Genomic DNA, 20,447 nt, shown 5'->3' on the forward strand with positions numbered 1-20,447 from the left:
TACATACTCCCCCTACTCCTAGCCTTTTAGGGGTACAAACAATAGTAATTGGGGCCTAGTGTGGTTGTGTACGTGTGATATACATACACTTTTTTGGGATCATATTTTCTATTCCGCTATTTAATCAAAAACCTTTGGGGATCAGTTAAATTGGGGGATAGTCTGTGTTGGTACGTGTGAGAGAGATCCACCTTTCCAAGTTGTTGAGGTTCATCTCATACTTCTGAAGGTTTGAGGGTGCTGCCTGTTCCATACTCCCCCTACTCCTAGCCTTTTAGGGGTACAAACAATAGTAATTGGGGCCTAGTGTGGTTGTGTACGTGTGATATACATACACTTTTTTGGGATCATATTTTCTATTCCGCTATTTAATCAAAAACCTTTGGGGATCAGTTAAATTGGGGGATAGTCTGTGTTGGTACGTGTGAGAGAGATCCACCTTTCCAAGTTGTTGGGGTTCATCTCATACTTCTGAAGGTTTGAGGGTGCTGCCTGTTCCATACTCCCCCTACTCCTAGCCTTTTAGGGGTACAAACAATAGTAATTGGGGCCTAGTGTGGTTGTGTACGTGTGATATACATACACTTTTTTGGGATCATATTTTCTATTCCGCTATTTAATCAAAAACCTTTGGGGATCAGTTAAATTGGGGGATAGTCTGTGTTGGTACGTGTGAGAGAGATCCACCTTTCCAAGTTGTTGGGGTTCATCTCATACTTCTGAAGGTTTGAGGGTGCTGCCTGTTCCATACTCCCCCTACTCCTAGCCTTTTAGGGGTACAAACAATAGTAATTGGGGCCTAGTGTGGTTGTGTACGTGCGAGATACATACACTTTTTTTGATCATATTTCCTATTCCGCTATTCAATAAAAACCTTTGAGGATCAATTGAATTGCGGGATAGTCTGTGTCGGTACGTGTGAGAGAGATCCACCTTTCCAAGTTGTTGGGGTTCATCTCATACTTCTGAAGGTTTGAGGGTGCTGCCTGTTCCATACCCCCCCTACTCCTCATCTAGCCTTTTAGGGGTACAAACAATAGTAATTGGGGCCTAGTGTGGTTGTGTACGTGCGAGATACATACACTTTTTTTGATCATATTTCCTATTCCGCTATTCAATAAAAACCTTTGAGGATCAATTGAATTGCGGGATAGTCTGTGTCGGTACGTGTGAGAGAGATCCACCTTTCCAAGTTGTTGGGGTTCATCTCATACTTCTGAAGGTTTGAGGGTGCTGCCTGTTCCATACCCCCCCTACTCCTCATCTAGCCTTTTAGGGGTACAAACAATAGTAATTGGGGCCTAGTGTGGTTGTGTACGTGCGAGATACATACACTTTTTTTGATCATATTTCCTATTCCGCTATTCAATAAAAACCTTTGAGGATCAATTGAATTGCGGGATAGTCTGTGTCGGTACGTGTGAGAGAGATCCACCTTTCCAAGTTGTTGGGGTTCATCTCATACTTCTGAAGGTTTGAGGGTGCTGCCTGTTCCATACCCCCCCTACTCCTCATCTAGCCTTTTAGGGGTACAAACAATAGTAATTGGGGCCTAGTGTGGTTGTGTACGTGCGAGATACATACACTTTTTTTGATCATATTTCCTATTCCGCTATTCAATAAAAACCTTTGAGGATCAATTGAATTGCGGGATAGTCTGTGTCGGTACGTGTGAGAGAGATCCACCTTTCCAAGTTGTTGGGGTTCATCTCATACTTCTGAAGGTTTGAGGGTGCTGCCTGTTCCATACCCCCCCTACTCCTCATCTAGCCTTTTAGGGGTACAAACAATAGTAATTGGGGCCTAGTGTGGTTGTGTACGTGCGAGATACATACACTTTTTTTGATCATATTTCCTATTCCGCTATTCAATAAAAACCTTTGAGGATCAATTGAATTGCGGGATAGTCTGTGTCGGTACGTGTGAGAGAGATCCACCTTTCCAAGTTGTTGGGGTTCATCTCATACTTCTGAAGGTTTGAGGGTGCTGCCTGTTCCATACTCCCCCTACTCCTCATCTAGCCTTTTAGGGGTACAAACAATAGTAATTGGGGCCTAGTGTGGTTGTGTACGTGTGATATACATACACTTTTTTTGGATCATATTTTCTATTCCGCTATTTAATTTAACTGGGCCTCCATGCGAGACCTGTGTGCCTTGTTGCGCTGTTTTGAGTACTCCACCAACATGGCCAGTGGCAATGACGCCGTTCTCAGCTTAACTATCCCACTTCTATGCCTCCTTGAAAAAACAATTCGGGCGATGATGGAAGAGGATGTGGCACAGGATGAGGAGGAGGAGGAGGATGAAGAGGTAACATTTCCAAGGCTTTCAGGGCAGTCATTCGCAAGGGGCTCCGAGGGTGGGTTCCTGCACACGCAAACGCCAGGGACGCAATTGTCCAGCAGGGGCACAGTTCTGGAGGATGAGGAGGATGAGGAGGAGGAGGAGCTGGAGGAGGAGATGGAACCATGTTCACAGCAGGGTGGCACCCAGGCCAGCTCATGGCCATCACTGGTGCGTGGCTGGGGGGATACAGAGGACACGGACCATACACCTCCCACAGAGGACAGCCTTTCGTTGCCTCTGGGCAGCCTGGCACACATGAGCGATTACATGCTGCAGTGTCTCCACAACGACCGCCGAGTTGCCCACATTCTAACTTGTGCTGATTACTGGGTGGCCACGCTGCTGGATCCCCGTTACAAGGACAACGTACCGTCCTTAATTCACTCACTGGAGCGCGATCGCAAGATGCGCGAGTACAAGCGCACGCTGGTAGACGCCATGCTGCTGGCATTCCCATCTGACAGCGGGGCCACAGTGGAAGCACAAGGCAGAGGAGGAGGAGGAGGAGGTCGCCAACGCAACCAGGGCACCGCCAGCACCTCAGAAGGCAGGGTTAGCATGGCCGAAATGTGGAAAAGCTTTGTCAGCACGCCACAACAAACAGCAGCACCAGCAGCTCAGATGGAACGTCTTAGCAGGAGGCAGCATTTTACCAACATGGTGGAGCAGTATGTGTGCACACGCCTACATGTAGTGAATGACGGGTCTGCCCCCTTCAACTTCTGGGTCTCCAAATTGGGCACATGGCCTGAGCTTGCCCTTTACGCCTTGGAGGTGCTGGCGTGCCCTGCAGCCAGTGTATTATCTGAACGGGTATTTAGCACGGCTGGGGGCGTTATAACAGACAAGCGCAGCCGCCTGTCCAGAGACAATGTGGACAAGCTCACGTTCATTAAAATGAACCAGGCATGGATCCCACGGGACTTTTCCGTACCTTATGCAGAATAGCAATGGATACCGACCTTACCCACCCATTGTTCCATTTTTGCTCTTTCTCACTCTTTTGGGGTGTACCCTCATTTAAAATTTGTGAAAAGAAGCAGTGTTGGCTACCTCGTCCTCCTCCTCAGGGCCAGATTAATGTAGGGGCTATTGGAGCTGCAGCTCCAGGCCCCTACCTTTTATATAGGCCCCGGGTTGGCCATATTCACTGTTACCGCTCTTCTGTCACTTGTAAACACAGAAGTCTGGCTTCTATGCTCGCTTCCCCAGGCAGCACCCTCAGAACCTCCCCACACAGCGTGAAGGCCGGACAAGGAGGGACAGTTGGCGATGCATGGATGTGTTTATGGGCTTCAGAGACAGCATCCCATGTTGAATTAGGCATGCATGGCTGCACCCTTCCTCCTCTGGGTGCATGGCAAGGCACGGCCCTAAGGCCCTTCAAAATCCTCAGCACCAAGCCCATGATGCTGTTAATCCGGCCCTGGTCCTCCTCCACCGCCGCTTCCACCTACACCGCCCATAGGTGTGCGCAGCCTATTGCATTAAGGTGTGCACCCCAAAGTTGAAATACACATGCATGTGTTTGCCAGCAGGGAGAGTAATGTATCGGGGCCATGTACCTGTAGGCAAGGAGAAATAGAGCAGAGCAGGTCCCAGGGAGATCTTTCCCATCTCCTCACTGGCAATGCTATGTGCCCTAGGTGATTAGGGTGTGCCCAGGCACACCCAGCACACCCTGTGCGCACGCCTATGTCACCGCCACATCCACCACCACCTTAACCTCCCTCCTACTCCATATGGGCCTCGTCCTTCAGAGATGAAGAAGAACATTGTTTTATTTTTCTGTTTTTTTTTGTTGTTTTAAGTTATTTCCCTATCCACATTTGTTTGCAGAGCACTTGCCATGCTCTTAATTACGTTTTGCTGCCATTTGCAGCACTCTAGCCCTTTCCTTTGGTGTTTTAGAGCCATTTTAGTGCCTTAAAGTTCGGGTCCCCATTGACTTCAATGGGGTTCGGTGTCCGGGAAAAGTTCGGTAAAAGTCCGGGACACGGACCCGGACTTTTTTTTAAAGTTCGGCCGAACCCGTCGAACACGGACATCTAGGTGTTCGCTCAACCCTAATCCTCACCTATGAGTAGAAATGTGGGGTTATACCACAAATATGAATCAAATACTATCTAGTTTTTGTACTTGAACATGTGCTTTTATCGATTAGAGGATGTGATGTGGATAGATATCTTTTGCAACCAGATGGATCCAATTATTGCATGCTATGAAAACTCTTGGCCGTAATGAAGTCATCAGTTGTAAGTCTTTCTATGAGGAAGGTGAAATGATAAATAAATACATACCCTGACACATGTCAGTTAGGTTTATATTATCTAGACCAGGGGTCTGCAACCTTTAAGACATAAAGAGCCACTTGGACCCGTTTCCCAAGGGAAAAAAAAAACTGGGAGCCGCAAAACCTACAAAAACCTACCGGGGGGTCGAAAACAGGGACGTAATTAGAAATCACAGGGCCCCATAGCAAAATTTGCTATGCCCAATGATCCTACCACAATGCAGAGACCAGCGTACATGCCCCTTTCAATGCAGTGACCAGCATGCATGCCCCCTTCAATGCAGAGACCAGCGTACATGCCCCTTTCAATGCAGTGACCAGCATGCATGCCCCCTTCAATGCAGAGACCAGCGTACATGCCCCTCTCAATGCAGTGACCAGCATACATGCCCCTTCCAATGTAGTGACCAGCATACATGCTCCTTTCAATGTAGTGACCAGCATACATGCCCCTTTCAATGAAGTGACCAGTGTACATTCCCCTTTCAATGTAGTGACCAGTGTACATTCCCCTTTCAATGTAGTGACCAGCATACATGCTCCTTTCAATGTAGTGACCAGCATACATGCCCCTTTCAATGAAGTGACCAGTGTACATTCCCCTTTCAATGTAGTGACCAGTGTACATGCCCCTTTCAATGCAGTGACCAGTGTACATGCCCCTTTCAATGTAGTGACCAGAATACATGCCCCTTTCAATGTAGTGACCAGCATACATGCCCCTTTCAATGTAGTGACCAGCATACATGCCCCTTTCAATGTAGTGACCAGCATACATGCCCCCTTTCAATGCAGAGACCAGCGTGCATGCGTGCCCCCTTCAAAGCAGTGTGTGGGGCCTGGACGGACGTCTTTTTTCGAACTGCACGCGTGCCGCTGCCCTCCTCTCTTACAGCGGGCGGGAAGGTGACGTCGGGACGGTGCGTGACTAACGCACGCACCACCCCCCACGCGACGTCACAACCAGGACAGCGCCACAGTGGGGAGTGTCGGGGCGCACAGTGCGCCTCCTCCCCTCGCTAGCATCCGCCCCGGGAGCCGCAGCAAAGGTTCAAAAGAGCCGCATGCGGCTCCGGAGCCGCGGGTTGCTGACCTATGATCTAGACCGTATATAATTTATGCATATACTGGCCTGGTCTGTTCTTGGTTATCTAGGACTCATTTGCAGATACTGGGCTCCATTCATAAAGCAGTATCTTACAGCATCCGAGTATGTGGTAAGATACCGCACAGCGTTTTTCAAAAAGTTTTTTGGCTTTCAGTAAATAAATTCTACTAAAATACCACATGAGTTATTTTATGAAGTCATGCGGAATTTTAGTAGTGAAAGTCTGCAGGGTGTAGAGCTGTCTGCTAATGGAGCTCGTGCACAGTCCTGTTGGAACAGGAAGGGGACATCCCCAAACTGTTCCTAAAAAGTTGGGAGCATGAAATTGTCCAAAATGTCTTGGTATACCGACACCTTAAGAGTTCACTTCACTGGAACTAAGGGGCCAATCCAAACCCCTGAAAAACAACCCCATACCATAATTCCCCCTCCACCAAATGATTTGGACCAGTGCACCAAGCAAGGTCCATAAAGACATGAATGAGCGAGTTTGGGATGAAGGAACTTGATTGGCCTGCACAGAGTCCTGACCTCAACCTGAGGTCACCTTTGGGATGAATCAGAGTGGAGACTGTGGGTCAGGCCTTCTCATCCACATCAGTGCCTGACCTCACCAATGCGCTTCTTGAAGAATGATCAAATATTCCCATAGAAACATCCCTAAACCTGTGCAGCTTCCCCAGTAGAGTTGAAGCTGTTATAGCTGAAAAGGGTGAGCTAACTCAATATTGAACCCTAAAGACTAAGACTGGAATGCCATTAAAGTTTATGTGCTTATAAAGGCAGGTGGCCCAATACTTTTGACAATATAGTGCATATTCTTCCCAGCAGATTTGTCAGAAAATGTTTACTTTTCTTTCAGAATCAACATTTTCTATGGGACACACACAAAATGAGGGCCAACATACTTCCACAAATGTGGGCAATTGATTGCAACCAACATTTGTTAATTTGCACACACAAAAAAGTATTTTTCCTAACAAATTCATTCAAGACCATGTTGCAAAAAGGAATACACCCCAATGAAAGTCTTAGGAGCAAAGCTAATATTTAGACAACAAAATCCTAGTTAACAATAATATAAATACAGGTGAGTGTAACTGTTCATTAAACAGATGTCCAGCAGACAGTTGATTATAAAAGGATGTTAGTTAACAAAGAAAACCCCTTTCCATTTCATGCTGTCAGCAATGGCACCACATGAAAGTGAAATGTCACAAGGCCTGAGAAATAAAATCATTTCTTTACACAAGAAAGGTGAAGGCTTCAAGACGATCAGCAACGTCTTACATATCAGTCATAATAATGTAGCAAAAGTGATCTAAAAATTTAACAAAGATGGAACTACAACCATCTCACAGAGACGTACAGGCCATCCATGGAAGTTAACATCTCGACTGGAGCATCTTTTGATGAGAAGGGTTGAAGAAAATTGCCATGCAAGTTTACTGCAGTTAGCTAAAGAAGTAGAAAGCCAAACTGGGGTGATTGTTTCCCATGATAAACTATGGCATACACTGCAGAGGAATGGCATGCATGGGTGACATCCATGAAGGAAACTTTTCCTAAAGCCCATGCAGAAAAAGCCCATCTAGAATTTGACAGGGCCCATGTCGAAAAAGAAGACTACTGCAGGGACTTTGTACTCTGGAGCGATGAGACCAAGATACATGTTTGTGGAACTGATGGCTCCAAAACTGTATGGCATCGCAAAGGTGAGGAGTACAAAGGAAAATGCATGGTGCCTACAGTAAAACATGGTGGTGGCAGTGTCCTTCTGTGGGGCTGCATGAGTGCTGTTGGTGTCAGGGAGCTGAATTTAATTTATGACATCATGAATTCACAGTTGTACTGCTCTATATTGAAGGAGAAGATGCTACCATTAGTCCGTGCCCTTGGTCGTCATGCGCTTTTCCAACATGACAATGATCCAAAACACACATGTAAGGCCACTGTTAGATTTCTGAAGAAGAACAGGGTGAAAGTGACTCAGTGGCCAAGTATGTCTCATGATCTGAACCCAATCAAACACCTATGGGGAACTCTGAAGAGACAAGTTGAGCATCACTCTCCATCCAGCATCCAGGCTCTAAAAGAGGTCTTTATTGAAGAATAGAAAAAGATACAGCAGATGTTGCAATATTTCACCATCTTGCTTATTCCATGCCTAGAAAAGGTCATACAAAATACTAGATGTAATCATTTTTGTTGTAGGGTGTATTCATTTTTGCATCAACCAATTTGAGTAAAACTGAAGATTTAGTAATCAAAGTTATATTATTATCCTTACTTTCATGTAATGAGCTAAACAAATGTTCTATAAAACTCAGTTTTGACAAAATTTTGGAAATTGTTCTTGTGTTCATTGAGATGTTGATCAAATTACTACTTTTCAAAAGGGGTGTACTGAATGCTTTTATTATAATGTTTTAACCCATAATACACTGATTGGTTTATTTTTTAAAACTTAGAAAGAGAAGGGATAGTTGTTGTGCAAAATATTTTAATAGTCTAGATCCATGGGAAACAAAGATTCCTTGAAGGACACAGTTAAAGGATTAGTTCACCTTTATAAAAAAATACCCTTTGTAGTCCATAAGCTCGATTCCATAACTCTAAATTATTCAGATTTAAAAAATAAATTTGTGCGATTTCCACACCTGTAGACCATTTCTCTACCTGTACACCATGGAGTTTCACTCGCCCCAAACACTTCTGACAGATGAGAGCATTGCAGCCAGTGAGCTCATTCAGGTGACAAAAGGGCTAACTGCACATGTGCGGGACTTGGATAGAAGGATGGAGCTTGCTCCTCTACCACTAGGGAGTGCTCGTCCCAATGGCTAATCCATCCCAGAAAGAAATAAAGTAAAAAAAAGTGTGGAACGGCAGATAGAGGAAAGTACATTGATGAAGGGGTGGTGAAAATAACTAATAATGCTCAGAACATGAACAGAGATAGGAATCCCCACAGAGTATCTAGTCAGGGAATCCGAGTGAGCTCTAGCGATACTTAAACTGTCCCAATTAGGTTATAACTCACACTATAAATGTGATTCCTCGGTGGGGGGCAAAGTAACTTGTAGAAAAAGGGTCTATCTCATGGATCTGGCCATGATCTGTGGCAGTAATATGAAAAAATTGACTGTGGTTAGGGTGGAATGAGGTAAGCCCCCATAAATAAGGATGTAACACCATGGAAAAAGAACCATAATAAGGACAGGTAAGAGGAATGTTTTAAACGTTTTTATTCTCTTAGTACAGAGATGTTACCTGTGTATTTATTCTACTCATTCTTTCCTTGTTGCAGGACAGGCATTTAAAACATATACACACAATTAAAAAAAATATATACGTATATACAGTATCTCACAAAAGTGAGTACACCCCTCACATTTTTGTAAATATTTTATTATATCTTTTCATGTAACACTGGAGAAAAGACACTTTGCTACAATGTAAAGTAGTGAGTGTACAGCTTGTATAACAGTGTAAATTTGCTGTCCCCCCAAAATAACTCAACACAGCCATTAATGTCTAAACCACTGGCAACAAAAGTGAGTACTGCCCTGAGTGAAAATGTCCAAATTGGGTCAATTTTCCCTCCTAGCTGTCATGTGACTCATTGTCTTACAAGGTCTCAGGTGTGAATGGGGAGCAGGTGTGTAAAATTTGATGTTATCGTTCCCATTCACTCATACTGGTTACTGGAAGTTCAACATGGCACCTCATGGCAAAGAACTCTCTGAGGATCTGAAAAAAAAGAATTGTTGCTCTACATAAAGATGGCCTAGGCCAGTGATGGCGAACCTTGGCACCCCTGATGTTTTGGAACTACATTTCCCATGATGCTTAACTACACTGCAGAGTACATGAGCATCATGGGAAATATAGTTCCAAAACATCTGGGGTGCCAAGGTTCATCATCACTGGCCTAGGCTAAAAGAAGATTGCCAAGACCCTGAAACTGAGCTGCAGCATGGTGACCAAGGCCATACGGTGGTTAAACAGGACAGGTTCCACTCACAACAGGTCTCGCCATGGTCGACCAAGAAGTTGAGTGCATGTGCTCAGCATCATATCCAGAGGTTGTCCTTGGGAAACAGAGGTATGAGTGCTGGCAGCATTAAAGGGGTGGGAGGGGGGGGGGTAAACCTGTCAGTGCTCAGACAATATGCCGCACACTGCATCAAATTTGTCTGCATGGCTGTTGTCCCAGAAGGAAGCCTTTTCTAAACATGATGCATAAGAAAGCCTGCAAACAGTTTGCTGATGACAAGCACACTAAGGACGTGGATTACTGGAACTGTGTGTGTGTCCTGTGGTCTGATGAGACCAAGATAAGCTTATTTGGTTCAGCTGGTGTCAAGCATGTGTGGGGGCAACCAGGTGAGGAGTACAAAGACAAGTGTGTCTTGCCTACAGTGAAGCATGGTGGTGGGAGTGTCATAGTCTGGGGCTGCATGAGTGCTGTCGGCACTGGAGAGCTACAGTTCATTAAGGGAACCATGAATGCCAACATGCACTGTGACATACTGAAGCACAGCATGATCCCCTCCCTTCAGAGACTGGGCCGCAGGGCAGTATTCCAACATGATAACGACCCCAAACACACCTCCAAGATGACCACTGCCTTGTTAGAAAGTGGAGGAGCACAAGGTCTCTAACATCCACCAGATCCATGATGTCATCATGGAGGAGTGGAAGAGGACTCCAGTGGCAACCTGTGAAGCTCTGGCGAACTCCATGCCCAAGAGGATCAAGGCAGTGCTGGAAAATAATGGTGCCTACACAAAATATTAACACTTTGGGCCTAAGTAAGACATTTGCACTTAGGGGTGTACTTACTTTTGTTGCCAGTGGTTTAGACATTAATGGCTGTGTGTTGAGTTATTTTGAGGGGACAGCAAATTTACACTGTTATACAAGCTGTACACTCACTACTTTACATTATTGCAAAGTGTCATTTTTTCAGTGTTGTCACATGAATAGATCTAAAAAAATATTTACAAAAATGTGAGGGGTGCACTCACTTTTGTGAGATACTGTATGAATATATTTGTTTGAAATTGTTGTTGTTCGAGAACTATCAATTGCAAAACTGCAATAAAAGCATATTTTGTCTTTAAAATATAGAAAACATTAAACAATATAAGTAAAAGAAAATCTTGCTTGTCTCCCCCTACCACAGAAGAAAAAACAATATACAGTATGTCTTACTTCTACATCATGATTATTAAGAAAGTTATTACCAAGTTATTAGGCCTATAACTCAAATGCAAAAATTGCTCTGGAGCTTAAGTAGTGAAATAAAAACATGATCTATTACTGTAACATACTGTACCAAACCTGGAATTTTCTCAAATAACATTTGTGCCCCTCTCTTACAATGTTTAGTATTACCCCCTTACCGCAGCTTCATTATATTTGTTCTGGAATCTGGAGGTAAAGTCAATTTATTGTATATATACGCACAAATACTAGTATACTTACTTTTGCAATGCACTTGTTTCTATCCTTTCCTTCTCTTTTTTACATCTCTCTTTATATTTTTTCACACGGGTTTCCCATAGTCCTCTGATACGAGAAAAGTCAAGAACTACAACTTCAAAAGTCATGGTCTCGCATCCAAATTATCTGTAGGTGAGCAATAATTAGAAAAAAAAAACACATTTATGAACCATGATAAAGTTGTTTCTGATGAAGTGTTTAAACAGTGTTTATGTGTTTTATAGTAGGAAATATAGAATAACATTGACATTCTTTTATGTTGCTTTTTGAGTTAAATATATATTTTAAAAAATATATTATACTTGCATTTTTTAAAATGATGTACTACAATATTTAAAATAATAAATTATGTGTTTAACCCCTTATATACCAATGTACATCTATCAACATTGGATCAGTGGCCCTTTAATAATGGTTTTGCGAATGGCATTGGATAAATAGTCGTTGGGCAGCTGATCTTCAAGTGACCGCTGTGTACCGAGCCGTCATTAGACAACTAGGTACAGAGAGACACTGTACCGAGCCGATTTGAGGGGCTAGGTACCATCTGATCTCTCTGATAGGTCATCACAGCGATCACATGGTACTATTTAACCACTTGCCGACTGCCGTCAGTATATTTACTGCGGCAGTCAGCCCCTCACAGGCAAAGTGACGTAGGTCTACGTCGCTAGCCTGTGAGGCTCTGGAGAGCGAGCGCGCGCCGCCAAATGCGCGCTCCCACTCGGTCACGGACCCCCCCGTGCGCGTGCCCCGCGGACCCGATGTCCGCCGGGCACTCGCGATCGTCCGTTACACCGGGAGAAAGGCAGGCGGCTAATGTAAACAAAGCCGCCTGTCATTCTCCCCTGTGTAAGGATGGTGATCATACGGTTCTACTATGTAGGACCGTTGATCACTGTTCTTACAGCTCAAGCCACAGCCAATCACAGTTAGAAACACGCCCCTAGGGACACACTTAACCCCTCCCTCTCAAAAAAAGTTAACCCCTTCACTTCCAGTGTCATTTTTACAGTAACAGTGCATATGTATAGCACTGATTACTGTAGTAATGTCACTGGTAACCCCAAAAGTGTAAAAAATGTCAGTCAAGGGTCCGATCTGTCCGCCCCAATGTCGCATTCCCGCAAAAAAAAACGCAGATCGACGCCATTACGCGTTAAAAAAAAAACAATAAAAATGACAAAAATCTTTCCCTTAGTTATTAAACGCAATAACTTTTGCGCAAACCAATCAAAATATGCTTTTTGCGATTTTTTTTACCAAAAATATGTAGCAGAAAACAAATTGGCCTAAAATGTTAAAAAAATTAGATTTTTTCATTTTTTTGGGGGGGAATTTCATATAAAAAAATGTGAAAAATATTGTTATTTTTGCAAAATTGACGCTCTTTTTTTGTTTATATCGCATGATCAAAAAATTGCACAGGTGATCAAATACCACCAAAAGAAAGCGCTGTTTGTGGGAAAAAATGGACGTCAAATTTGTTTAGGTACAGCGTCGCACGACCGCGCAATTGTCCGTTAAAGTCACGCAGTGCCGAATCACAAAATAGGCCCTGGTCAGGAAGGGCGTAAAATCTCCCGGGGCTTAAGTGGTTAAAATGGTGGTCCCTCCCCTGCGAGCCAATAGGGGGCGAGCGCACTCCGCCGGAGACGTGCTCCTGCCCCCGCTCATTCATGGGCATCCCCGCGAGAGTGACCGGTGTCCGCTGGTCACTCGCGATCTCCCGCTGGAGAGGGAGAAAGGCAGGCGGCTAATGTAAACAAAGCCGTCTGTCATTCTCCCTGATGTAACAGCAGAGATCATACAATCCTGCTATGTAGGATCGTATGTCTCTGTGGTTACATCAAAAGCCACGCCCCTTTACAGATAGAAGCACGTCCCTAGGGACACACTTAACCCCTTGCTCTCTAATAAAGTTAACCCTTTCCCTGCCAGTGTAATTTTTACAGTAACAGTGCATATGTATAGCACTGATTACTGTAGTAATGTCACTGGTACCCCCAAAAGTGTCAAAAATGTCAGTCAGGGGTCCGATCTGTCCGCCCCAATGTCGCAGTACCGCAAAAAAAATCGCAGATCGCCGCCATTACTCGTTAAAAAAAAAAACAATAAAAATGACATAAATCTTTCCCGTAGTTAATAACTTTTGCGCAAACCAATCAAAATATGCTTATTGCGATTTTTTTCACCAAAAATATGTAGCGGAAAACAAATTGGCCTAAAATGTTCAAAAAATTTGACTTTTACATCTTTTGGGGGGGGGGGGGGGGGAATTTCATATAAAAAAATGTGAAAGATATTGTTATTTTTTCAGAATTGTCGCAATTTTTTTGTTTATAGCGCAAAAAGTAAAAATCGCACATGTGATCAAATACCACCAAAATAAAGCACTGTTTGTGGGAAAAAAAGGACGTCAATTTCATTTGGGTACAGCGTCACACGACCACGCAATTGTCCGTTAAAGTCATGCAGTGCCGAATCGCAAAATAGGCCCTGGTCTTTGAGCAGACAAATCCTCCGGGGCTTAAGTGGTTAAAGTGGTCTTCATGAGAGAGGATGCATCTACCCAGCATTGACACATACAGCAATAAAAACTTGACAAAGGTTCTACCAATTCCCTATGAAAAAATGTTTTGCTATGCATTTACTTTAGGATTTACTGTATATACTTTATTTTGTGACAATGAAAAAAAATAGTAGATTTATTGTATCCAAATAACATTATTTTATTCAGGATATTAAATAAATGTTAGGGGAAAACTTATTGAGACAATGTCTGGTTTTCACACCCCCATTAGACAATTTAGTATTGTTAACTTTTTAAAACTTACAACTGCTACCTTTTGAATTATATCCGCAATACACTGTCTGTAAAGCCTTTTGTTTACACATCCCATTTGTTTTCTATTTGGGATATAAAATAGCTGCTAGAATAAAAATAATTGTTTTATTGCAATAAAGCTACAATTAGATTTTTTTTGTATACATGGTAATTAATATGACGGTGTGAGAAATGCATTCTTTTAACAAAAAAGGAAAGGCTTATTTACCTAATCGCTCCCTAGATAACTTACACATTGATTTGAATTTTAATTAAGACCTTGCATAATCCCCTCTCTATTAAAGTGACTTTTGCTATACTTATGTTTTAAAATAATTGCATACCTCTTAAATAAGAATGTGCATGCTCATCTTTCCTGCTGCCCATGATGCCAAATGCCACTTTGATCCTGAAAACACTTGTAGGACTGCTGCTGACCTCCTGGGTCCTCTGCAGATCTCATTGTCCTCCTGCAGACCTCCACATTTTTACAGGATGCAGTACTGATGTGGAGGTCAGCAGTGGTAACCAGTAACCCAGCAGATCAAAGCTCCCTGAAGGGTTGTTCTTTTATAGCTATGGCTTGATTTAAAAAAACAAAAATACAATAAATATCTTCTGCCATTTAGAATCAGATCAGCAGTTAGTGATGTAGAACTGTTATTACATCTACCAATATATGCTGTCTTGGTTTTTTTTTTTTTTAAATTTAAAGATATTGTAAAGGCAGAAGTTTTTTTTTTTTTTTATCTTAATGTATTGAATGCATTAAGATAAAAAACCTTCTGTGTGCAGCAGCCCCCTCAGCCCCTTTAATACTTACCCAAGCCCATCTTTATCCAACGTTGTTGCAGGGGTGTGTCAGCTACCTGGGACTCCCCTTCTCATCGGCTGAGACAGCAACGCTGCACAATTGGCTCACACTGCCGCCAATCAAAGACAGTCAGCCAATCAGGAGAGAGAGGGGGCGGGCCGGGTCATGGCTCCATTTCTGAATGGACACAGGGAGCTGTGACTCGGCTTGGGTACAGCTTGCTGTGGGGGCACTCAACAGGAGGGAAGGGCAAGGAGCACAGAAGAGGGACCCGAGAAAAGGAGGATCTAGACCACCCTGTGCAAAACCAACTGCGCAGAGCAGGTAAGCATAACATGTTTGTTTAATAATAAATCATTTATAGAATAGCAGAGTAACATTCTTTAATGATAGTTGGCCATTGCATAAATGAAAGAAGATAGAACACTTAGAAGAGATTTGTGTGTTAATGAAATACTGGTCATTGAACACATGCTAAGATGGCCTGGGAGATGAGGGCAGATATACTGTAGGAGAGCTTTTGTCTAATATTCATAAGATAAAGACTTTTCAGCATGTGCCTGGGATTGTTAGAAATATAGAATAAAATAATTTGTGTATCCTGTACCACCACAATTGAATTTTCACTCAAAGAGAGCTAGGGTATGAGTAAAGTCTTCCTATGGCAGGAATCTGAGAAAGTTTATTTGTGGGGGTAGTAGGCAGTCCAAGGCAGAAGTGCCCAGATCTCTGAGGAAGTGATGGGCCCTGTACCTGTCAGTGTGAACTCTGCACCTTTACGAACTGTGTACAAGAGTTCCTTAATCAATAAGCCATTTTTGTGATTTTTGCACACGTTTAATTTAGGCCTGAAGATTACATAAAACTTCCAAAACATTACATACTTTCTCAAAACCAGACACCCTACAGAATAAAATAACAGTAGATCCAAGTTTATTTGTCACACTGTATTAGCGAAATGGTTTATGAAAAGCAAAACTTTAGTAAGAAATACATTAACCACTTGCCCTCCGGAAGATTTACCCCCCTTCATGACCAGGCAATTTTTTGCGATACGGCACTTGGTTACTTTAACTGACAATTGTGCAGTCGTGAGATGCTGTACCAAAATAAATATTCTGCCTTCTGTCTTTTTTTTACACTACACTTTTTTTGGATAAATGAGTAAGGATAGTATGTACACCACACTCATTCACATGTGGCGGGGGTGGGATCTGGAGGCCCTCTTGTTAAAGGGGACTTCCAGATTTTGATAAGCCCCCTGCCCGCAGACCCCCAGAACCACCGACCAGGGTTGTTGGGAAGAGGCCCCTCTCACCATCAACATGGGGACAAGGTGCCTGCTTTGGGGGGCAGAGCCCCCCTGTCCCAAGTACCCCCCCATGTTAAGGGCATTTGGCCTGGTGGTTCAAGAGGGGGGGGACCCGTGAGGAGATTGGGGGGAGTGGATTAGTGTTGGGAGTGGAAATTGTGGAGCGGCAGGAGGTAAAAAATGTTCTAGGAGCTGACATTTTGGGAGTGCTGGGAGTTGTGATTTGAGGGGATTTGTGTTGGGAGGGGGAAAGAGGATTCGTGCTAGAAGGGAAGATTTGGGGGGTTTGTGCTAGAAGAGGTGATATGGTAGAGGGGCAGGGGATTTTGCTAGGAGGGGAATTTTTTTTCTCACAAATAGAGCTTTCTTTTCGGTGGTATTTAATCACCTCTACGGTTTTTATTTTTTGCGCTATAAACAAAAAAATTTTGAAAAAAAAAAACCCTGCTATAAAACATATCCAATAAAAAAAATTGAAACAAAAACTAAATTCTTCATAAATTTAGGCCAATTTGTATTCTGCTACATATTTTTAGTAAAAAAAAATCCCAAAAAGTGTATGTTTTTTTCCCAAAAGTTTCTACAAACTATGGGATATTTTTGTTTATTCTTTTATTTTATTTTATTTTTTTTTTAGTAGTAATGGTGGCGCTCAGCGACTTGTAGCGGGACTGCGAAATTGTCAGTCAAACACTACCTGACATTTCTGACACTTTTTGGGGACCAGTTACACTAATACAGTGATCAGTGCTAAAAAAAATACTGTCTCTGTACTAATGACACTGGCTGGGAAAGGGTTAACATTAGGGACAATCAAAGGGTTAACTGTGTGCCTAGCTAGTGATTTTGTGTACTGTGGGAGGTGCTTTTACTAGGGGAAGGCATGGATCTGTTTCCCTTTGTTTACATAGTTTACATAGGCAGACCGCCGTTCTACCTCTGTACAGAAGGGTTAGCGGGTGCCAGCGGACATCGAGTCCATGGTACCCGCTGATCAGCTCCCTCGGTAGGAAGTCAATGCTTAGCGTGCTGACGTAACGCATATAGGGGGCGGAGCCTGCATGCCGGACATCACATCCATTCCTAACCACAACGGAATTGTGTTGTATACATGCACTGTTGAGTGCCATCTCTTGTAAGTGTATCTCTGTAAATAAATCTCTTATACAATCTAGCGGAGAGCATTAGATCTATTGTATTTACTTTATATGTGCCCTTGATCGGATGGGACTTGAGCCTGGAATTTTACTGCACTTCCTTTGGGGACCATCATCCTTTTACCCCAGTGTGGGGACAGCTGTATGAAACCCGGGGTGACTCTTGGGTCAAAGAGTGAGGTGAGAGGCCACTTTAGCTGGTGGTGGGTGTGTCCACACGTTCACGGAGGTGCAAATCACAAGCTTTTCCCATGGGAGTTCTATGATGGACTTTTCTGTCACATTTGATTTACACATTATATTTTTCACTTTACAAGGACTTTCTTTATGGTGATATCAGCACTATTATTGGAGGATTCCTCATATGGTGATATATGCACTGTTAATTATAGTATTTTGGTTATATATACACTTTTTTTCTGGCGCAGCACTGTTTGACTATATACAGCATGTGAAACCTTAAAATTGTAAAATGGCAACAAACTTTAGTACCCTATATTTTCAGTAGGCAATACTTAGTAGCCACTATAGGTCATCAGGTTAGAGTTAAAAAGGGTTTTAACCACTTGCCGACCGAGTACGGTAATAGTACTGCGGCAAAGTGGTTCGTTATCGTCTGACGACGTAGTATTAACGTCGTCAGACACTCCCCCTTCTGGGCGGCGCTTGCGCGCCGCCGGAGGCTCGCTCCCGCTGTTTTCATTCACAGCGGGAGTCGGGCCAGGGGAGGAGCAGCGGCGATCGCCGCTGCTCTGCCCCGATCGCCGGGGATCTAGTGTGGAGATCCGCCCGCCTGTGTAAACACAAGCGGGCGGATCTCCATAGTGACAGGGAGTGACAGATCGGACTGTTCAGCATAGCTGGACATCCGATCTGTCCATGACTCACTCAGTCACCTCCCCCCCTACACGTCAGTAAGCACCAGGCATACATTAACCCCTCCCTCTCCAATAAAATTAACCCCTTCCCTGCCAGTGTCATTTTTACAGTAACAGTGCATATATATAGCACTGATTACTGCAGTAATATCACTGGTAACCCCAAAAGTGTCAAAAATGTCAGTCAAGGGTCCGATCTGTCCGCCGCAATGTCGCAGTCCCACAAAAAAAATCGCAGATCGCCGCCATTACGCGTTAAAAAAAAAACACCAAAAATGACAGAAATCTTTCCCTTTGTTAGTAAACGCAATAACTTTTGCACAAACCAATTAAAATACGCTTATTGTGATTTTTTTTACCAAACATAGGTAGCAGAAAAAAAATTGGCCAAAAATTTTTTAAAAAATTGGTTTTTACATCTTTTTTGGGGGGAATTTCATATAAAAAAATGTTAAAAATATTGTTATTTTTTCAAAATAAACGCTCTTTTTTTGTTTATAGCGCAAAAAGTAAAAATCGCACAGGTGATCAAATACCACCAAAAGAAAGCTCTGTTTGTGGGAAAAAAAGGACGTAAATTTCGTTTGGGTACGGCGTCGCACGACCGCGCAATTGTCAGTTGAAGTCGCACAGCGCCGAATCGCAAAAAGTGGCCTGGACGGAAGACAGCAAAATCCTCCGGTGGTAAAGTGGTTAAAGGTTTGTTTGTTTTTAAATAAAAATAACAAACATGTTATACTTACCTGCTCTGTGCAAGGATCTTGCACCGAGCAGCCCCGATCCTCCTCTTCTGGTCTGCTCCGGTGGAGCTTCTGGCTCCTTCTCCTTATTAAGTGCCCCTTTGGAAAGCTGCTTTCCATGGGGCACCCGTGCGGGTGTGTTCCTGAGTCCTGCTGCTGTGTCCATTGACACAGACAGCAGGACTCGGCCCCTCCCCCGCTTCCATGTCACTGGATTTGATTGACACTAGTGGGAGCCAATGCCTCCTACTGCTATCAATCTGTCCAATGATATAAGAGCCAGTGGCTGGAGCCACTGGGCTTGTGCACGACACTGGAACAAATGGGCTCAGGAAAGAAGAAGGGGAGGGGGGGGGGCACTGCAAGAAGGTTTTTCACCCTAATCCATAGAATGCATTAAGTGAAAAACTTTGAGACCTTACAATCCCTTTAACCATGAATAATGGCCCTAGAATTATTGCTGTCAACCCAGAGTGCATGACAATATGTAACCTGTGTAGCGTGATCGATGTTTTCATGCACAGACACACAAAAGCATGCACTGACATTCATACGTGCATATATGTGAGGGCTCAACATTTTTTCAAGGGTATTTTAAGGGCTTGGGTGTAGTCTTTTACACTTTTTTTTTTACTAAACTTTTTTTTCATCACATAGGGGACAGAAAGTCCCCCATGTGATGATTTTTGGTGACAAGTTCTCTTTAATGAGACCCCTAATAACTCACCTGCCCTCCGATGAAGCTGATAGAAGCACTTCCAGGTGAATAACAGAAAAGTAAGGTCAGAAAAAGGATGTCTGTTGGTCTCCCTCTCTACCAGCAACTGCCATACTTGGTCCCGATTCCACCGCTTGGTGGGTGGAGACTGGAAATCATGGAAGGGGTGGCCATTACTGGGTGTGTGGAATCATGCAGCTGCCAGATCACTTCCATCTGACACCTGACAGCTTGTCAGACTTGTAAAACCCTTCATTACTGAAAAAGGGTTAATACAGGAAAAAAGGGGTGAGGGTAGGTAGACCTTTTGCTATACATGGTGAATCAAATTGTGGTGGATTTATGACCTAAAAAAATAATGAATTAATTTCTTTATTGATATTAAATAATTATGATTCTAAGTTTCCCTTTGAGAGAGTCTTTTCCATGGAATGTATATACATTTTATTACAGATTAATCATAGGAGCACATATATTTATTTAGGATCTTTTTATTTTGTATTTAGATATAAGATATATTTCTAATTTACTAATAAATATTATATATTTATTTCCATTTAGTTACTGTGGTAATATGTGGATATTATAATATTGCACATAGGTATATACACTGCTCATAATAAATTAAAGGAACACTTTTTAAACAGAGTATAGCATCAAGTCAAATAAACTCCTGGGATATTGATCCGGTTAGTTAACCACTTCAATACAGGGCACTTTTACCCCTTTCCTGCCCAGACC

At 43.1% G+C, this 20,447-nt stretch overlaps 1 protein-coding gene across 1 annotated transcript in view; it reads right to left on the reverse strand.

Annotated features, from left to right (window-relative positions):
• The window catches only part of LRRC2 (leucine rich repeat containing 2), a 410,134-nt gene that overhangs the window by 338,391 nt on the left and 51,296 nt on the right, over window positions 1–20,447 (reverse strand). Inside the window, exon 2 of the mRNA XM_082245752.1 lies at window positions 11,243–11,397. Coding sequence (XP_082101878.1) covers window positions 11,243–11,367 — 125 coding nt within the window. The 5' untranslated portion in view covers window positions 11,368–11,397. The remainder of the gene's footprint in view (window positions 1–11,242; window positions 11,398–20,447) is intronic.

The sequence above is a fragment of the Pelophylax lessonae genome, assembly GCF_965119305.1.
Source record: "Pelophylax lessonae genome assembly, chromosome: 1".
In the NCBI taxonomy this organism is placed as follows: domain Eukaryota; kingdom Metazoa; phylum Chordata; class Amphibia; order Anura; family Ranidae; genus Pelophylax; species Pelophylax lessonae.